Source organism: Pangasianodon hypophthalmus, chromosome 3 (assembly GCF_027358585.1).
Source record: "Pangasianodon hypophthalmus isolate fPanHyp1 chromosome 3, fPanHyp1.pri, whole genome shotgun sequence".
In the NCBI taxonomy this organism is placed as follows: Eukaryota; Metazoa; Chordata; class Actinopteri; order Siluriformes; family Pangasiidae; genus Pangasianodon; species Pangasianodon hypophthalmus.
Genome location: NC_069712.1, coordinates 17,570,680 through 17,587,663, shown reverse-complemented (window position 1 = coordinate 17,587,663; position 16,984 = coordinate 17,570,680). Strand labels below are relative to the sequence as shown.

General features: G+C 38.5%; 1 protein-coding gene across 1 annotated transcript in view; it reads left to right on the top strand.

Moving 5' to 3' along the window:
* pcdh15a (protocadherin-related 15a) overlaps positions 1-16,984 on the top strand; it is a 163,929-nt gene that overhangs the window by 63,244 nt on the left and 83,701 nt on the right. The window contains exons 7-12 of the mRNA XM_053232665.1: positions 1,476-1,595; positions 1,732-1,842; positions 5,942-6,112; positions 12,053-12,161; positions 12,277-12,389; positions 14,594-14,800. Of these exons, the coding sequence (XP_053088640.1) occupies positions 1,476-1,595; positions 1,732-1,842; positions 5,942-6,112; positions 12,053-12,161; positions 12,277-12,389; positions 14,594-14,800 (831 nt within the window). The remainder of the gene's footprint in view (positions 1-1,475; positions 1,596-1,731; positions 1,843-5,941; positions 6,113-12,052; positions 12,162-12,276; positions 12,390-14,593; positions 14,801-16,984) is intronic.

Here is a 16,984-nt window from a genome sequence, read left to right as displayed (position 1 = left end):
TGAGCCTGTGAAAATGGAAGGACTATATAAAAAAATAGCTGTAATTCTTAAACTGTTAATTAAATATTTTTGTTAAAATGCTTTAATTAAAGCTGAAAGTCTACACTTCAATCACATCTTGATTCCTTCATTTTCAAATCCATTGTGGTGGTGTACACAGGCAAAAATTACGAAAATTGTGTCCTTGTCCAAATACTTATGGACAAGTACCTGACTATATATACATATATATATATATATATATATATATATATATATATATATATACATACACACTCAGGGCCTCGGGAAGTCCTACTGTATTCTGACTTTTCCGCCTACCACCTGAACTCTTGATCTTTTCTTGTTTTCTCTCACTTTTATGTTTTCGCTCTACTATTGTGTAGTTGATTTTCCAAAGCCAATCCACATGCCAGAAAAACATAGACACACACACACACACACACACACACATACCAGTTATTCTGTTACTAAAAAAACTTATAATAAAGAAAATCTTTTGTCTTCTTCTTGTGGTGGATGGTTTATTCTTTCAAAGACATACAGACATCCAAGGCCAGTGTCATTGTGCAAAATAGTAGCACGTTTGTAGGTAATCTTTCATATGGTGAAGTTTTCTGTTAGGAGATTTTATTTGACAATTATGGAAGGAGTGTCATAGCTTTGTAAAAGCAGAGCTATATATGTATATTCCCTCACCAGCCTCTTTTTGTTAAGTTAATGTGATAAAAACACTGCTTGTCATGTTACAGAGAGACCAGAAACAACTCTGTACTGAAGACTCGAGTGTCATGGACGTTCCTTAACATTGAATATAACTATGAACAGATAGAAAAGTGTCATTTTAACTGTTATTCATGAAATATATCATTAATTAATTAATGAAATATTGTAACGAGTGGCAGATCACTGTAGTATAAGAGGAATGCTATCTCTGACATTTAAACTAAAATAAAATACTCAAAATACACAATTTTAAAGTTTGTATAGCCTATTTTTATCTGTATATATAGCAGCATATATATGCAGTTTATCTGTATATATAGCAGCATGTATATGTAGCAGCATTTGCAGTTAAAGGAATCCTGTGAGTTGCATTTGATGCACTACTCTGACCCAAGATCTGCTTTTTGTAATTATTTTCAGTTTTCAAATCATTTCAATTTTCAAATCAGTTTATATCATTTAAAGCTGAGTTAATATCTTGTTTAGGGTTGGAGGATTATTTTTATCCTAATTGAAGCATGAGATAAGACAGAATAACAAGATATTATTTAAAGATGGTACAGATACTGTATATCAACAATTATATGTTTTTATTCAATATTTCGGTGGAAAGACTATTATAAAACAATTCATAGGAATAGACAAAGCACATACCTGTATGAAGTAGATAATAAATAAATGAATTAGTCAGATTAATCATAATCATTTTGATCACATTCTCTGTTTGTCTGAACATTCTGCTTCTCCAGCTCACTCCCGTCGGCACCACCATCTTCACTGGTTTCTCAGGAAACAACGGAGCCACTGACATTGATGATGGACCAAACGGCCAAATTGAGTATGGCATCCAGTACAACCCCAATGACCCGGTAGAGTGCAGTTCTACCAAAATATCTATTTTTCTGTCTTATGTGCAGCAACGTTTATGAATTTTTAACTGCTATAGCACAATCTCTTTTCTTCTCTTGCTTTCTCTTTCTTAATCTTGGTGTTTTTCTCTCTCAGGTGTCAAACAGGACTGTTCAGGTGGCTAGCACACTGTCTGGTAACATCGTCCTTGCTGAGAGACTGAACTATGAAGAAAGGACACGCTACCTAATCATAGTCCAGGCCAATGTAAGAGCTTTTACAATTATATTTATCTTATGATCCCCCCTATCCAGAATTAATCGTAGGCTTTTAGGCTAATAGGGATCCAAGCTTTACATAAACTCAATGTATTTTCATTTAAATGTCCTATTTATTTTTAGGTAACATTATATCTTAAATTGTGGTCATTTGTTTGTGAAATCTGCCATGTTATGAAGGTTGATGCATTGCTAGAAATGCAGGGAAGATGTCACTGCATTTGTTTTAAGATGCCTTGTAGTTGTTTACTGCCTGATATTTTGCCTGAACAACCTGTTTTCAGTGTATTCATCAGATTTAGAGCAATCATTAGTGTTGAAATATTCCACACCTACACAAAACCATTTTGACACTCTTATCAGAAAACATGAAGGTGGCTTTGTTCTACAACAAAGATGGAACATGGGACGTTGTCTAGAAACTGAATCCTGGCTCCAGGCAGAACCTTAGCACTGCTAAGCTCCGCTCTGCTTTTAGTGTGCCCTTAGGCTGACCGCGCTACTCATTTTGATGTTACACCAGAGTAACTGAATAAATGCCTGAGCATGCCTCCATAAAGCCAGGCAACCTGCAATTCTGCTTAATCAGTGTGGCTGCTCCATAAAGTTTTTCTCCTGTGAGCACACTACAGTGATTTCAGCAGAGGAAAATGATAATGACCTTACAGGCATAAGGATATTGTTCATAATTTACTAGTTTTTTGCTACATGCTCACAATTATTTAAAACACTGATTAAAAGAACTATATCCTTTTTTTAATCATTTTTTGATGTTAACATGTAATTTCGATTAGTCTCAACCGTCATGAGCTGAAATGATGGTGTAATATGACATTATGCTATACCTGCATGGATGATTTCATCAAAAAAGGATTTTTAAAACAGTGACCCTTTTTCAAAGCAAATTGTATTTCCACATTGTTTATTGCTAAGATTAGTTCTCTTAACAAATCTAGAATGCATTTCCCAAAACGTTCGTATCACTAAGTACTTTGTTAACTTCTTCATAAGAATGTTCTTTAATTAACAAGCGCTTCCCAAAAACCTTCTTGACTAAAGTAGTATGTAAGCATGTTCGTAAACTAACGAGCAACCTGACCCATTTGTTATTTTTGCATGAATTTCTACCTCAGAAGTGCAAAGGCTGCTAAGTGTTTTAATTTACTCTTCATCTAACAAAAATAATTAACTCTAATTATTAAGCCAGTCTGTAGTCCAGCCAGCTACATTATGACTTTACCAAATAAGCTCACATGTTGATTGTTCAGATAGAGAAATGAGAAATAAAGATGATAATAATTATGCATCAGAATGTGGGCTGTTCAGGTGGAGCTGTTTAATGCTGCAATCAAATATAAGCCCACTGTACCATCTCAGTGAAGGTGATCAGTGGTGTGCCCAGCTTGTTAGAATATTTCATTTTTTCCTTCTTGCACACAAAATGACCAGAAATCCACATTGCTGTGCTAACTTTGTTGTTACAGTTTAGTTCTAGATCCATTGTAGTATTGTAGATAATGGGCAAATTACTTTACTTAAGCATCAATTAATTAATTACAACAAGATCCATAGAATCCATTGAAATATGGAGGTTCACACTATTTTCATCATGTTTTTGGAATTTCCTTTTTTAGTTTAGAAGCAGTGTATTTTGACAACAAAAACTTAAATGTATGTTTATAGTTTTCTTTTATGATTTATTGGTCTGTGGCTACTTGGCTGATGATGAGAGCTTTGAATAAATACTTCTAGCTTTGATTAAATATTATAAATGTCAGATATTGGTTTTTGGAAATATAGGATCTATTATATAGATATCGATTATATTTGTTATTTAAACAAATGTATATCAGTAGATTTTCCCGATTCCATCGAATTGAACTCTAGGAGACCTGTGCCAAGACATTGTGGCCATTAACAGTAAAATAATGCATGGAACATATATTGGATAACAAATTTTAACCTCTTTCTGTGCATTCTGTGGTCAGGAGTCTGAAAATATTTGTCTCTTAATATTATAACTCATTATAACCCTTTTTCGGTCTGTGTGTTCATATGTAACTGACTACTTCCCCATTGTTCAAATACACATACACAAGATATAAAATGGGAGTTCACAAAATATTATCATATTTCACCACTGAACACAGCAGAACACCTTATAAGCTAGCAGGCCTCTAGACACCAATGCATTGTTGTTAGCAGTGATATGCAGAAGACTAATCCAATTCTACCTTCCCATTATAGAGTGTATATTGTATGAAGTTGAAGGCAGTCCTGCAGAAATAGGCTTGCCTGGTTCATAGTTTGATCCAAATATGTGCCACTTCTGCCCATGTTTGTGTGGGGGGTTCCTACCATCTCCCAGTATCATACCAGTATGAGGATTGGCTGTGCTTCCTTTTTTTCCCCCTTGGTGTGAATGTGTATGCAAGGTGCCATTTAGGGTGTATTCCCACTTTGTTCCTAGTATTTCTGGGATAAGTTCTGGATGCAGCATGACAAGTGGTTACTGAAGATGAATGAATGAATGAATGAAGTAGCAGTTTAATAGTTAACTAATATCTAATACTATATACTTTATAAACTATAACTAATTAGCCTATAATATGTAACATGAAACTAGTTAACTTTAGAGAGGAAACCATCTTCCTGAAAAATGATCATGGTACAAGTGTTAGTTACTAGCTAATGTTAGGGACTGTAATGTACTGTAATGTAAAATAATGTAATGTCTCATCCTTACTACAGGTTCAGTTTTTATTCCTTTCCTAATGAACAATGGACTGTTTTAGGTTGACGCTTTTGTGTTAGAAGCTTGCGGGCTTTAGCTCTTTTTTTGTTTCCGTGGACGCCTTGCTTTAGTGAACCTTCTGCTCAAATCCTTTTTGTGGTTTTGTAAGAATTTATTCAGAAATAAAGCTTATTCAGTATTGCCCACACACACACACACACACACACACACACGCACACACACACGTACATCTGTATAAGAGCCTCAGTGGTGCGCTGTACTGATTGGATACTCTTTCCTTCACCATGACACCAGACTGCCTACAGGATCCACAAGTCACAATTTAAAATTGCACGCATTTGATTCTGTCTTGTACCTCAGGACAGGAGGAGAAATTTAAAATTCACTCACATTCAAAAAGCTTTCAGAAATGTTCATTTCATCCATGGGACATTCAGCATTTAAGGTGTCTGTCTGAAGCTGTGTGTGTGTGTGTGTTTGTCTGTCTGTCTCTGGTGGTTGGCTGACAAATTTTCTAAAAGCATCATAAGTTTCAGTTGGTGAGAGTGCTTATTACTGGAATGCACTTAGCAATGACATGAAGAAAATCCATTATTAAAAAGATGACTGTCCATTTTTTAAGCTCATTTTTAACCCAAAAGACCTGCAATAATTGATTGCAATGAGATTCCTCCCCAGATCAACCTGTGGACTAGTACCTTGTTCAGGAGCAGATCTTACCAGCTAGGATGGATCTCATCACTGAAACCCTACAGTTCTTGCTGTGTACTTTTCCTTTCACAGAAAACCTTCTCACTTTAAAGCAAATTTTTTATCACATTTTTAACCATTATGTGTTATTAGGACTAAAATGATTCATTTTAAAAATCTACTAAAAATTATTTTCCTGTCATGAAAATGTATGAGTCTGGCTCAAATTCTCTGATTAACATTAACAGCCGTTTTAAACGAAAAATCATACTTGTATTATGTTCAGGTCATTTCAACCTGAGAGAATCATTATGATTTTTTCCTCCTATCATTTTTATCTCTGTTTCTTAATTGCTTACACAGCAGTGCAGTCATACACACAGCTTCACTCAGGTGGACCCCTAAGAATTTAAAGTGAATTGTGTATCTGTGAACATTGATTGTGTTGCTAATAATTGAGATGGAGATAATATTTGTATGTGGTGTAATTGGGTTGATATAAAATCAGAAGAAATGGACTGGGTCAGTGGACCCTAACAAACAGTGCATGCATTGCTAAGTTCTGAATAGAACACTAAGAATAAACTCCGGCTGATGTTTGTGTGTGTGTGCGTGCGTGTGTGTGTGTCTGCGCATTTTGCAGGATCGTGCTCCATATCCAGCCAGCCGGCACACAGCTACTACAACACTGACTCTAGATGTATTAGACGGAGATGACCTGGGTCCCATGTTCCTGCCCTGTGTTCTGGTCAATAACACCCGAGACTGCAGCCCTGTCACATACCGTGCCGTCATTCCTGAACTCATAGACCCGGTGAGAACTCAACCCATGCAACACTGCTTCTGCTATGAGTTCAGCAGGGACATGCTTGGCTTTCTATTAGCTGTTTAAAAAGTTACTGTCATGTACCTGGAGAATCAGTCATTGATGGCGGCAGTGATTGCAAAAAAAAAAAAAAAAAAAGCCACAAACAACCATTACTGAGCCATTCTAAGCTTCGAACTCACTAGCAACAACCCACAATACTCAGTTAGTGTACAGTTGAAGGCCATCTTGTCATTTTCCATGAAGAGCTGCTCTGTTTGTAGTGAACTTGGTTCGGATCTATTCATGTGGGAGTAGAGATGTTTTGTTAGAGTTCAGCATAAAGCTCCAATATCCTGGGGGAGAGAATGTGAGTTATTACATTTGTACATTTTCTATGTAGACAAGTCCATGAGAATATTCTACATGTTTAATACATTTATCGGAAAACAGAAAAGGTGATAATCTTTGTGTTACATTATTTAGACGCAAGGAAATCCACCATGTCTAATGTAGTTAAAGGTGCTCTGGCTGAATTTGGTCTCTAGCAGTTATAAAGTGAAGTTCATAATCTACGTTGGCTGGTGAGGTTTATCCATGCTAGTTTAGTAGCTAGCAAACTTACCATCTTCTCCTCTCATCTTCTTTTGCAACTTGTGAAAATATTAATCAAATAGGCTTATTTCACATCATTTGGTACCCATCCAGTCTTGGTCATGGACAATTCCACAGTTTTTTCTGTGATCATCCTTCATAGGCCAATCTGGCTCAGTAGTTTACAAGCACCATTAATCTCATTCTGTTTGGCCAGTTTTTGCAAAGTTAATGGGAAATGAATGAAGTATAACAAATAACTTAATGATTTGTTGTTGCAGTCATTAATGTGAACAGTATACCCCTTTCTAACATTAATTATCACATTACCTGTTCAATAAAAGTGTAGCTAATTCAGTGTCCAGCTTTATCCCCTTTGCAGTCAGCAGATTTCTGTGTCTTGGAATACCAAGTCCCACTGTTTCACGTCTTTTTTGTATCATTATACCTTTTAACACAATTAAAGCAGTTTCCTCACATCATTATCACCACAACATCTGATGATTCTGGCCATTTAGTGCTGAATTCTTAGCTGTAAAGATGAGGGATGTAAACACAGCCAAGGAGTTTTATATTGTTCCCCTGATATTTCTGTTATTTGTAATAATAAAACTAGTAATGCATCAATACCAATACTGGAATCTGGTAATCTTTGTTCATTTACTTGTACTAAACAAAGTTGCTCTGATACTAACATCCGATACCACTATGTGACATAAATCTAAGGTACCTTGTCGCACTAATGCCTTTGTCGAACATAAAATGACAGAATTCTGGGCATACACTATATGACCAAAAGTATGTGGACACCTGAGCATCACACTCATATGTGCCCATACCAAAACCATGCGCATCAACAGGGAGTTGGTCCCCCTTTGCTGTTATAGTAGTCTCCACTCTTCTGGGAAGGCTTTCCACTAGATTTTGCAATGTGGCCTCTGGGATTTGTGCTCATTCAGCCACAACAGCATTAGGGTGTTCAGGCACTGATGTCAAGTGAGAAGGCCTGGTGCACATTTGGTGTTCCATTCATTAAAAAGTGTTCAGTGGGGTTGAGGTCAGGGCTCAGGCTACTGAAGCTCTTCCACATCAACTTTGGCGAACCATGTCTTTATGTACCTCACATTGTGCATGGGGGCACTGTCATGATGGAACAGGTTTAGGCTCTTTAGTTCAAGTGAAGAGAAATCTTAATGCTACAGCTTATAAAGGCATTCTAGTCAATTTTGTGCTTCCAATTTTGTGGCAAAAGTATGGGGTAGGCCCACATATGGGTGATGGTCAGGTGTCCACATACTTTTGGCAATGTAATGTATTTCATGATTAATGATCAAAGCAGACCAGACTCCAAACTGTGCACTGGTGAAATATCAGGAGAACGTACAACCAGCTTCCTACAATATAAGTAACCAGATTAAACATCTTTGTGATGAACCACGAGGGCAGCCGACCTGAGGGCATGGAACAGAGTCATTAAAAATTACTGTGAATAGAATGCACAGAAATGTATTCCCAAGTGTGGAGCAGTGAAGCCAGTGTGCACAGAAACTGTCACCCATGAGAGCACTTCAGTTCTGCAAGCACTGAGCACTGAGACACTTGCACTTCCTTTCCACCTTTATGCGCTGATGCTCTATATTAAAGATACAGTTTAAACGCCATAACATCTTAAACATAAATGTCAGCATGATGAGTTCATTGCTGGCAGCACACAGCAACAACTAGCATAAATAGAGATAAGTAAAATAGTCCATATCCCTGATTGCATAATGCTATTTACATTACTCACCTGTCACGAAGAGGAGGCTGACATGGATGCAAATGCAGTTTAGTATTTTATTTAAAAGGAACGGGCAAACAAATCCAAAACATGAATCAAAGTCGTAAACAGTAAACAGCTATACTATATTACCAAAAGTATTCGGTCACCTGCCTTGACTCACATATGAACTTAAGTGCCATCCCATTCCTAACCCATAGGGTTCAATATGATGTCGGTCCACCTTTTGCAGCTATTACAGCTTCAACTCTTCTGGGAAGGCTGTCCACAAGGTTGAGGAGTGTGTTTATAGGAATTTTTAACCATTCTTCCAAAAGCGCATTGGTGAGGTCACACACTGATGTTGGTTGAGAAGGCCTGGCTCTCAGTCTCCCAAATTCATCCCAAAGGTGTTCTATCGGGTTCAGGTCAGGACTCTGTGCAGGCCAGTCAAGTTCATCCACACCAGACTCTGTCGTCCATGTCTTTATGGACCTTGCTTTGTGCACTGGTGCACAGTCATGTTGGAAGAGGAAGGGGCACGCTCCAAACTGTTCCCACAAGGTTGGGAGCATGGAATTGTCCAAAATGTTTTGGTATCCTGAAGCATTCAAAGTTCCTTTCACTGGAACTAAGGGGCCAAGCCCAACTCCTGAAAAACAACCCCACACCATAATTCCTCCTCCACCAAATTTCACACTCGGCACAATGCAGTCCGAAATGTACCGTTCTCCTGGCAACCTCCAAACCCAGACTCGTCCATCAGATTGCCAGATGGAAAAGCGTGATTCATCACTCCAGAGAACACGTCTCCACTGCTCTAGAGTCCAGTGGCGGCGTGCTTTACACCACTGCATCCGACGCTTTGCATTGCACTTGGTGATGTGTGGCTTGGATGCGGCTGCTCGGCCATGGAAACCCATTCCATGAAGCTCTCTGCGTACTGTACTTGGGCTAATCTGAAGGTCACATGAAGTTTGGAGCTCCGTAGCAATTGACTGTGAAGAAAGTCGACGACCTCTTTGCACTGTGCGCTTCAGCATCCGCTGACCCCTCTCCGTCAGTTTACGTGGCCTACCACTTCGTGGCTGAGTTGCTGTTGTTCCCAAACTCTTCCATTTTGTTATGATAAAGCTGACAGTTGACTGTGGAATATTTAGGAGCAAGGAAATTTCACGACTGGATTTGTTGCACAGGAGGCATCCTATGACAGTTCCACGCTGGAATTCACTGAGCTCCTGAGAGCGGCCCATTCTTTCACAAATGTTTGTAAAAACAGTCTGCATGCCTAAGTGCTTGATTTTATACACCTGTGGCCAGGCCAAGTGATTAGGACACCTGATTCTGATCATTTGGATGGGTGACCGAATACCGAATACGTTTGGTAATATAGTGTATAGGTCAGGCAGGTATGTGCACACAGTGTTACCCTGCGTCGAGTGTGAGTTTGTGAGTCCTATTCATAGTGCTGGGTGTGATTAAAGACTGGTGTGCATGAGCAGAAGTCCGGTGACAAAGTGTGTGTGTTGTGGGAAGTCTAATCCAGGGCAGCTATGTTTGTAGGCCGCAGTGGGTTCTGGGAATCGGAGTTTGAGTCTGTACAGGGGTTGACCTGACAGTATCAGTATTGGTATCAACAAGTATCCAAAACATGTACTCTATCTGAAAAAAATGGTATCCCTAATAAAAATGATATAAACCAGAGATAAAGACATTATGAGTTATAATGTGATAAATGTGGATTACATTTTTGTGGAATGCAGGAACGGTCACTCTGAAAAAAAGGTTAAAAAGCATTGGGCAGTAGGAAAGCAATCGAGATGGAGGGATAAAAACAGAGAGTAAACATAGTAGGAGAAAGAAAAAGAATGGAAATGTAGGATGCTGCAACACTAGCTTTAACATAAATCACAGACCTTACTGTTGTTTAATTGCATAGTGGATGGAGTCAGGAATTACTGCACTATACAATGAAGAAAAATGGTTTATTTAAGAGTGTACATGAAGTTCACCTCAAACTAAAGCTTCTAAATTGTCTTGTTGTACACATCCACCATTCCAGTGTGAGTAAGTGTTTATTAGATAAACAACCAGCCTGGATGAATGCCAAGGCAATATACATTCTCTACTGTGGTCTCTTTTTTGTGTAGAGTGCAGGCGAAACATGTTACAAGAACATAATGTAGAGAGAAGTGCACTGAGCAGAGCAAGCATCAAAACACACATAACACACACATAAATCCTTCACTGGCCATCAGAGTGGATGATAGTGGTGCTTCAGGACAGGAGGGGTTCTGGAGCTGGAGTACATGTATTTGAGTTCCCCCAACAGAGAACAGAGGGACACACACTATAAATAAGTAACTGCTTTTCCTATTGCTTGCTCAGGTGAATCATATTTTATGGAAAACTGTTTACAGGTGGGTTAGAATGGAGATTTGGGGAGATGCTCATAAAGGCAGCCTCTCCTTCTAGCTGTCCTCCACCCTGCTGTTTGCTACACTGTGCATGTTTTAATGCAGGTACTTCCTTCTACAAGTTAGTAATTAGTACTAAACTCCCTCTGGTTTTTGTATCTGTAATTTAATTGTTGCACATGTGTGTTGCTTCTTAATTACCTGATGTAATCAGATTTCAAATTTGTTTGGTGAATTTTTAGGAAAGTATGTTACCTATGTGTGTTACCAAAGTGAATAACAGTTTATGCAGCTTTATTGAGGTTTCACGTTTTTGCTATTTTAATTGCTTTGGCTTTATTAAGCTTCTCTGTAGTACCACCAACTTTGTGAAAAGCAAACATAGTACATTTAAAGAACCTCTCAGGAGACTTAACTAAAGTGGAGAGTCTGCAATTCCATTCTGCTATTTGTGCTTTTCCCTGTCCCTGTGTTTTTAATATTTGATTATTTTTTTCTGTTTCTTGACTGTACCTATAAATAGCAGTAGTTAGGTGTTATTAATAAGAGCAGAGATCCAGACATTACAAGGCACAGTGTGATGTAAAGGCCACTCTCTTCTACTCCTTTTTTCTCCTGTATGCTGGAAGGGAGATTTGAGTATTCTTGAATGTCTCAGGTGGGAACAAGTTACTGATAAGCACTCATTTACGATCTTTATATATTTTCCTGTTTTTGATAAGGCTCTCCTTGGCTTTGGATAAAAGCCTGCTACAAAGCGAATGTATCTCATCAGCCATGCAGTCCATTTGTTTGTGTGCGCGAGGGGGTGTTTTTTTTTTTTTTTTAACAAGTTTTTGACATTGACATTTATATCAAATGTCCCCACAAGCATAGGAATTTCTGACAGTTCTCACCTTGTGGAGACCTTTGGTTGGTCCAACTAAATGCACTAACTAACTGCAGCTTTTATTATAAGAAAACAAACAAAAATAGAGGCAGATTTAGATGTAGGCATAGCATTTATTAGCTACATTAAATATGTGAATAGAAGGTCCTCAAAAGCATAGTAAGACAAACCTTAATCCAGAAAACAAGGCATAATTTGAAATTTCTTCAATACTGTAGTTACTGTATCTTGACTCTGATTGACCCATTTTAGTTGAGTCTCATGGTCACCCCTCCATCTTTCCTTTTTAGAGCAAACTGAATCCCCTAAACGTGTCACCACCAATCCGAGCGGTGGACCAGGACAGGAACATTCAGCCTCCATCAGACAGACCTGGCATTCTCTACTTTATTCTGGTTGGTGGGTATCCAAGGCACCATAAATCAACGATCTTAAATTAAATATTGCTCTTTTTTAGAGAGGATGCAAGGTAATTTGTATTTCTCACATGTGCCAACTCTCCTGTCACCTTCAGGCCAGCCAGCAGTCTACCCAGAGTTCTTTTCTTTGAACAGGACCACAGCAGAGCTCCGCCTTCTAAAGCCAGTTAGGAGGGACATGTATCAAAGCTTCAACCTTGTCATCAAGGTCATACATGCTCTTATCTTGTGTATACTCTTGTCATTATTAGTCGTGGCTATTAAGAATATACTTTTTGATAAATATAATAATTTGCTTAAATGCTTATATTACATTCTTCTAATTATTCTGAATAGTGTGAGATGTAGTGTAAATTATATGTGAATTATATGTGAATTATATATTTACATTACAGTAGCATTAAGACACGTGCATTTAGGAACTCTGTTAGAGCACTTTAAATTACCATGAAGTTCTATCTAATTAAATTGCATTAACACTTACACCAATCAAACTTAATCCAAGGCTAATTACAGGACATTACATCAATTACATCACTTGTAGAAGATTTGCATTTCACTAGTCTGAGTGGACTCTCGTTATGCATGATTAGGGTAAATTAGACAGAAAAAAAATATAAAGTAAACAGAAAACAGATTATTTTAAATAGCTGAAAAATATTCTGATCCATATTTTTGACTCCTACTAATCCAGGCCCCTTCCCTGAAAGCTCAGTCCTCACCTCAGGACTTTCAGATGTATTCAGCTAACATCATTCAGAGCACAAAGGTTCATAACATTGTGCATAAGTGTGCGTAGGCTGGCATGTGGGGGCACGTGTGTGGCTGTATTCCCATCAGCTAAAATCAATATTAGCACATTCTATATGATATTTAGCAAAAAGAGTTTGAAGTAGTCAGGAGGGGAAAAGTACTGGCAAAGGAATTCAATAGGACGCACAAATGCACACAAGCAGCTGTTGACTGTGCATATTCAATCAAGTGAAAGACGCGTCCTAATTCAGAGAGAGAGAGAGATAGAGGGAGGGAGGAAAAGGATGAGGGAGGCTTAAAGCATATCACTGTTCAACAAGCAGCAGATGAATTATTTAGAAATGTTAAATTATTATGTTTGCCCTGTAAAGTGCTACATCCTTGTTTGTCTCGCTACATTATGTACTTGCTGCTCCAGAAAATCCGAACTAGCATGTCAGAGGCATTTTGAATCCCGGCATTAAAAAAAAATCTGATTTTTGTGGAAAATCTGAAATATGCTGCCCAGATAAATATTGTGTTGGCTTCTTTGTTACAAAACCAAGTATGATTACTAAACTCTAAATCCTGCTCCATCGTTCAAAGCATTTATATTAAGATAAGAGATAAATATTTATGCTCTCATTCACTTTGCTGAATCTGACAGGATTCTTCATATATACCATCAAATATTCTTTAACCAGCTGATTAGCATTAGCTAACAACGGGATTTAACAGATTGTACAAGTCTCTGGATCTCTACTGGAGGGATGTACACCATTTTTCCAAAACATATTCCCTCACTTGTTTTGAAGATGGTGGTAGAGAGTACTTTCTAAAACATCAGTACAAAAAACTCAGATAGGCATGCAACTGGGTTGAGGTCTGGTGATTGTGAAGATAGTAGCATATGATATAAACAGTAGCTTATGATTTACAACCATTTACTGAGGGCTTGTGCCCTGTGGATGGAGACATTGTTATCCTGGAAGAGACCACTCTCATCCTACAAGAGACCACCCTCATCAGGATAGAAATGTTTTTTTTTATATGATAAAGGTGATCAGTTAAAATAACTCTGTGTTGATTTGTAGTGATGGTTCAGCAAAATGTCTCCTATGACATAGCAGAGCCACTGGGTTTTCCTTTAATATGTCACCCACCTGCAGCGAATGTGTGCTACCTTCACAGAAGTCGTGTGTGTAATCATCATTACTACTGCTAGTTATATGGCTAACCATTTAGCCATTTAGAAAACCATTTAGAGTGTAATCATAAAAATAGGCCTAGGTGTGTGTATATAAACACAATATATGTACCAAAGACGAACCCACTTATACAACACAGAGAGACACTCACTGGTCAAATGTGATCTCAAATAGGCCCCAACAATTTCTGCACCAAGTGAAACACTTATCACAAGCAGCGGATTAAATGAACAAATGATTGATGTTTGTGGAAGTGCACATGCTAAGTACTGTGCGCTGTGTCAGGTTATGTGTGTGACTTAATCCTCATGCAACTCTCCATGGTGCTGAATCCCTCTCCCGCTGAGCTGCGCGTATGCCGCCAGTTTCATACTGAGACATCCAGCTTCCTGGCTATCATCACCACAGCATGTTTACCCCCGCTGCGTTTGTTTGCTTGTTTGTTTTCCTACGTGTATGTGTTTGTGAGTAGGCCGAGCAGGATAACGGTCACCCTCTGCCTGCGTTTGCTGATCTGCGGATAGAGGTGTTGGATGAAAACAACCAAGCACCCTACTTCCAGCAGCCATCCTACCAGGGCTTCATCAGCGAATCGGCCCCTGTGGGTGGCACCGTGTCAGGCAGAGCCAACCTCACAGCACCACTGGCCATCATCGCCCTTGATAACGACATAGAGGAGGTGAGCACATTATTGTACACACATAATAACCCCTAGTAGAAGCATGGTCTGTGGCGATGTTTTATTTTATGAGTTGCAGTATGTGTTACTACATGTGCTATAGTGGCAGTTAAACAATGTCATTATGTTCAAATTTGTGTTTCAGCTTCAGCCAGGGGCTGTACCAGTAGGTGAACGTGTTGTGTGTTTCTGTTGTGTTTTTTTAAGAACGCTTACTCTTGCTGGTTTGCTTGTTTTTATTTTGTTTGGTTTGATGTGAGACAAATGCAATTAATTAGCTCATCTGAAGAGGCTGTATTTGATCCTAGTAAATTACACTTAGTGTCTCCTTTCTCACCACTTACGAAGGAATTCCACTGATCTTTCAAAATGTCAGCACAATTTGCTTAGTGAAAAGTCACGCAGAATATTTTATTAATGAAAAAGGTCTGCAGGCGGCACAGTGGTGTAGCAGGTAGCATTGCTGCCTTGAAGCTCCAGGGTCCTGAGCTCAGGTTACTGTCTGTGTGGACTTTCTTTGCATGTTTTCTCCATGTCCGTGTTGGTGTCCTGCAGGTTCTCTGGTTTCCTCCCACCTCCTAAAAGCATGTAGGTGGATCGGCAATGCCGAATTGCCCCTAGGTGTGAATGAGCGTAGGAATGAGTGTGTGAAGGTGTGTGTGCATGGTGCCACGCAATGAAGTGGCGTTTCATCCAGGGTGTATTCCTCCCTCACACCCAGTGTTCCTGGGATAGGCTCTAGATTTACCTGTTTTTGATTTACCTAGATTTAGCTGTTACTAAAGTATAAATGAATGAAAAACTGTCTGTGGTAGAAAAATATATCAACATGGATTCCTCTGCAATATTTAAATGTTAGCATGATTGGATACAGAAGTCAAAACATCAGTAATGCACAGATGACCATGTTTGATCTCTACCCAACTAGTAACTCTATGTATTATTTCCAAATTTTTAGATCCAATGTTGATAACCCTATATTGATGTCAAAAATATATAAAACATTTTACAGCACCCTGCTGTTGCTTCCATCCGACATGTATTTACCTCAACATTTGAGGCTACTTGTATGTATAAGAGATACTGCTAGACTCTGTACAATAAGCTACAGGCTATCTTTGGCAGTCATTCAGAAATAGACTACAGTGCTAGACTATAGACAAAAAAGCAATTACAAATCAGACTTGTAACATATTGATTGCTGAAAACCAAATTAATTTCCATTAGTTCAGCTCACTTACTCAATTGCCCCTTTGCCATGAGGTCCCTCTGGTCCTGGTCATCTCTTCCAATTAATTTTAGGCAGATGGGCAAAAAGTTTTCAAGGCTGTAGGGTTGATGAGGGCCTGAAAGTCTTTGTGGAAGGTGATACACAGCTTAGTCACAGTCTCATTTCCAGACACATGGAGTAAGTGGCATTCTGAATTACCAATCGGGAAACACAGACATTCAATTATGGTTGATGTGGTAGGAAATATGCTGCTCCAGCACTGCCAAATTCCTCCATGCCATGGTTATTCTGCTTCTGCACCAGTTAATTCAGTGTCTCTTCCCCTTATTGGCTCTCCTTTGTCAATCTGCTGCAGTTCTTCTGATACAGCTGTAGTACGAAAATAACCAAGCTCCTGAACACCCACAGACTTGTTTTTCACAGTAAGTGGGCTTGATGTAAAGTGTTGAATGTAAAAGAAAACATAAGCTAATGCACACATTAGCAGTGTTAACTATAGGCTATAATAACACAAAAGCCAAATGTGTCATGCTTTGAAGGTTAATTGTGTGCATTTAGCTAACAGTCTAAGTCATCAAGCAACCTGTTTGTAATATTTCTGTGTAATGGCTTTCTCTGGTATATATTTATGCATTATGTTTTTCGCTTGTCCGTGTGTCTGTCTGTCGAGATTCTCATTAGCATGATAGCTCAAGAATGAGTGGTTGAATGTTTGTAGGATTTATATGGAATTATCATTGTAACCATCAGAAGAACTGATTAGATTTTGGAATTGATCCAAACAGGATCAAGGTCACAGCAAGATCAAATGTAAATAGTTTTTCTTCAATAGCTTCCTTCTTGATTGAAGAATATTTTAAGGGTATTTCAGACATACAAATTAGTAACAAGAGGAAATAGATTTTTTGGTGGTGGATGCGTCCCTGTAGACACTGTTGGTGTCAAGTTCTACT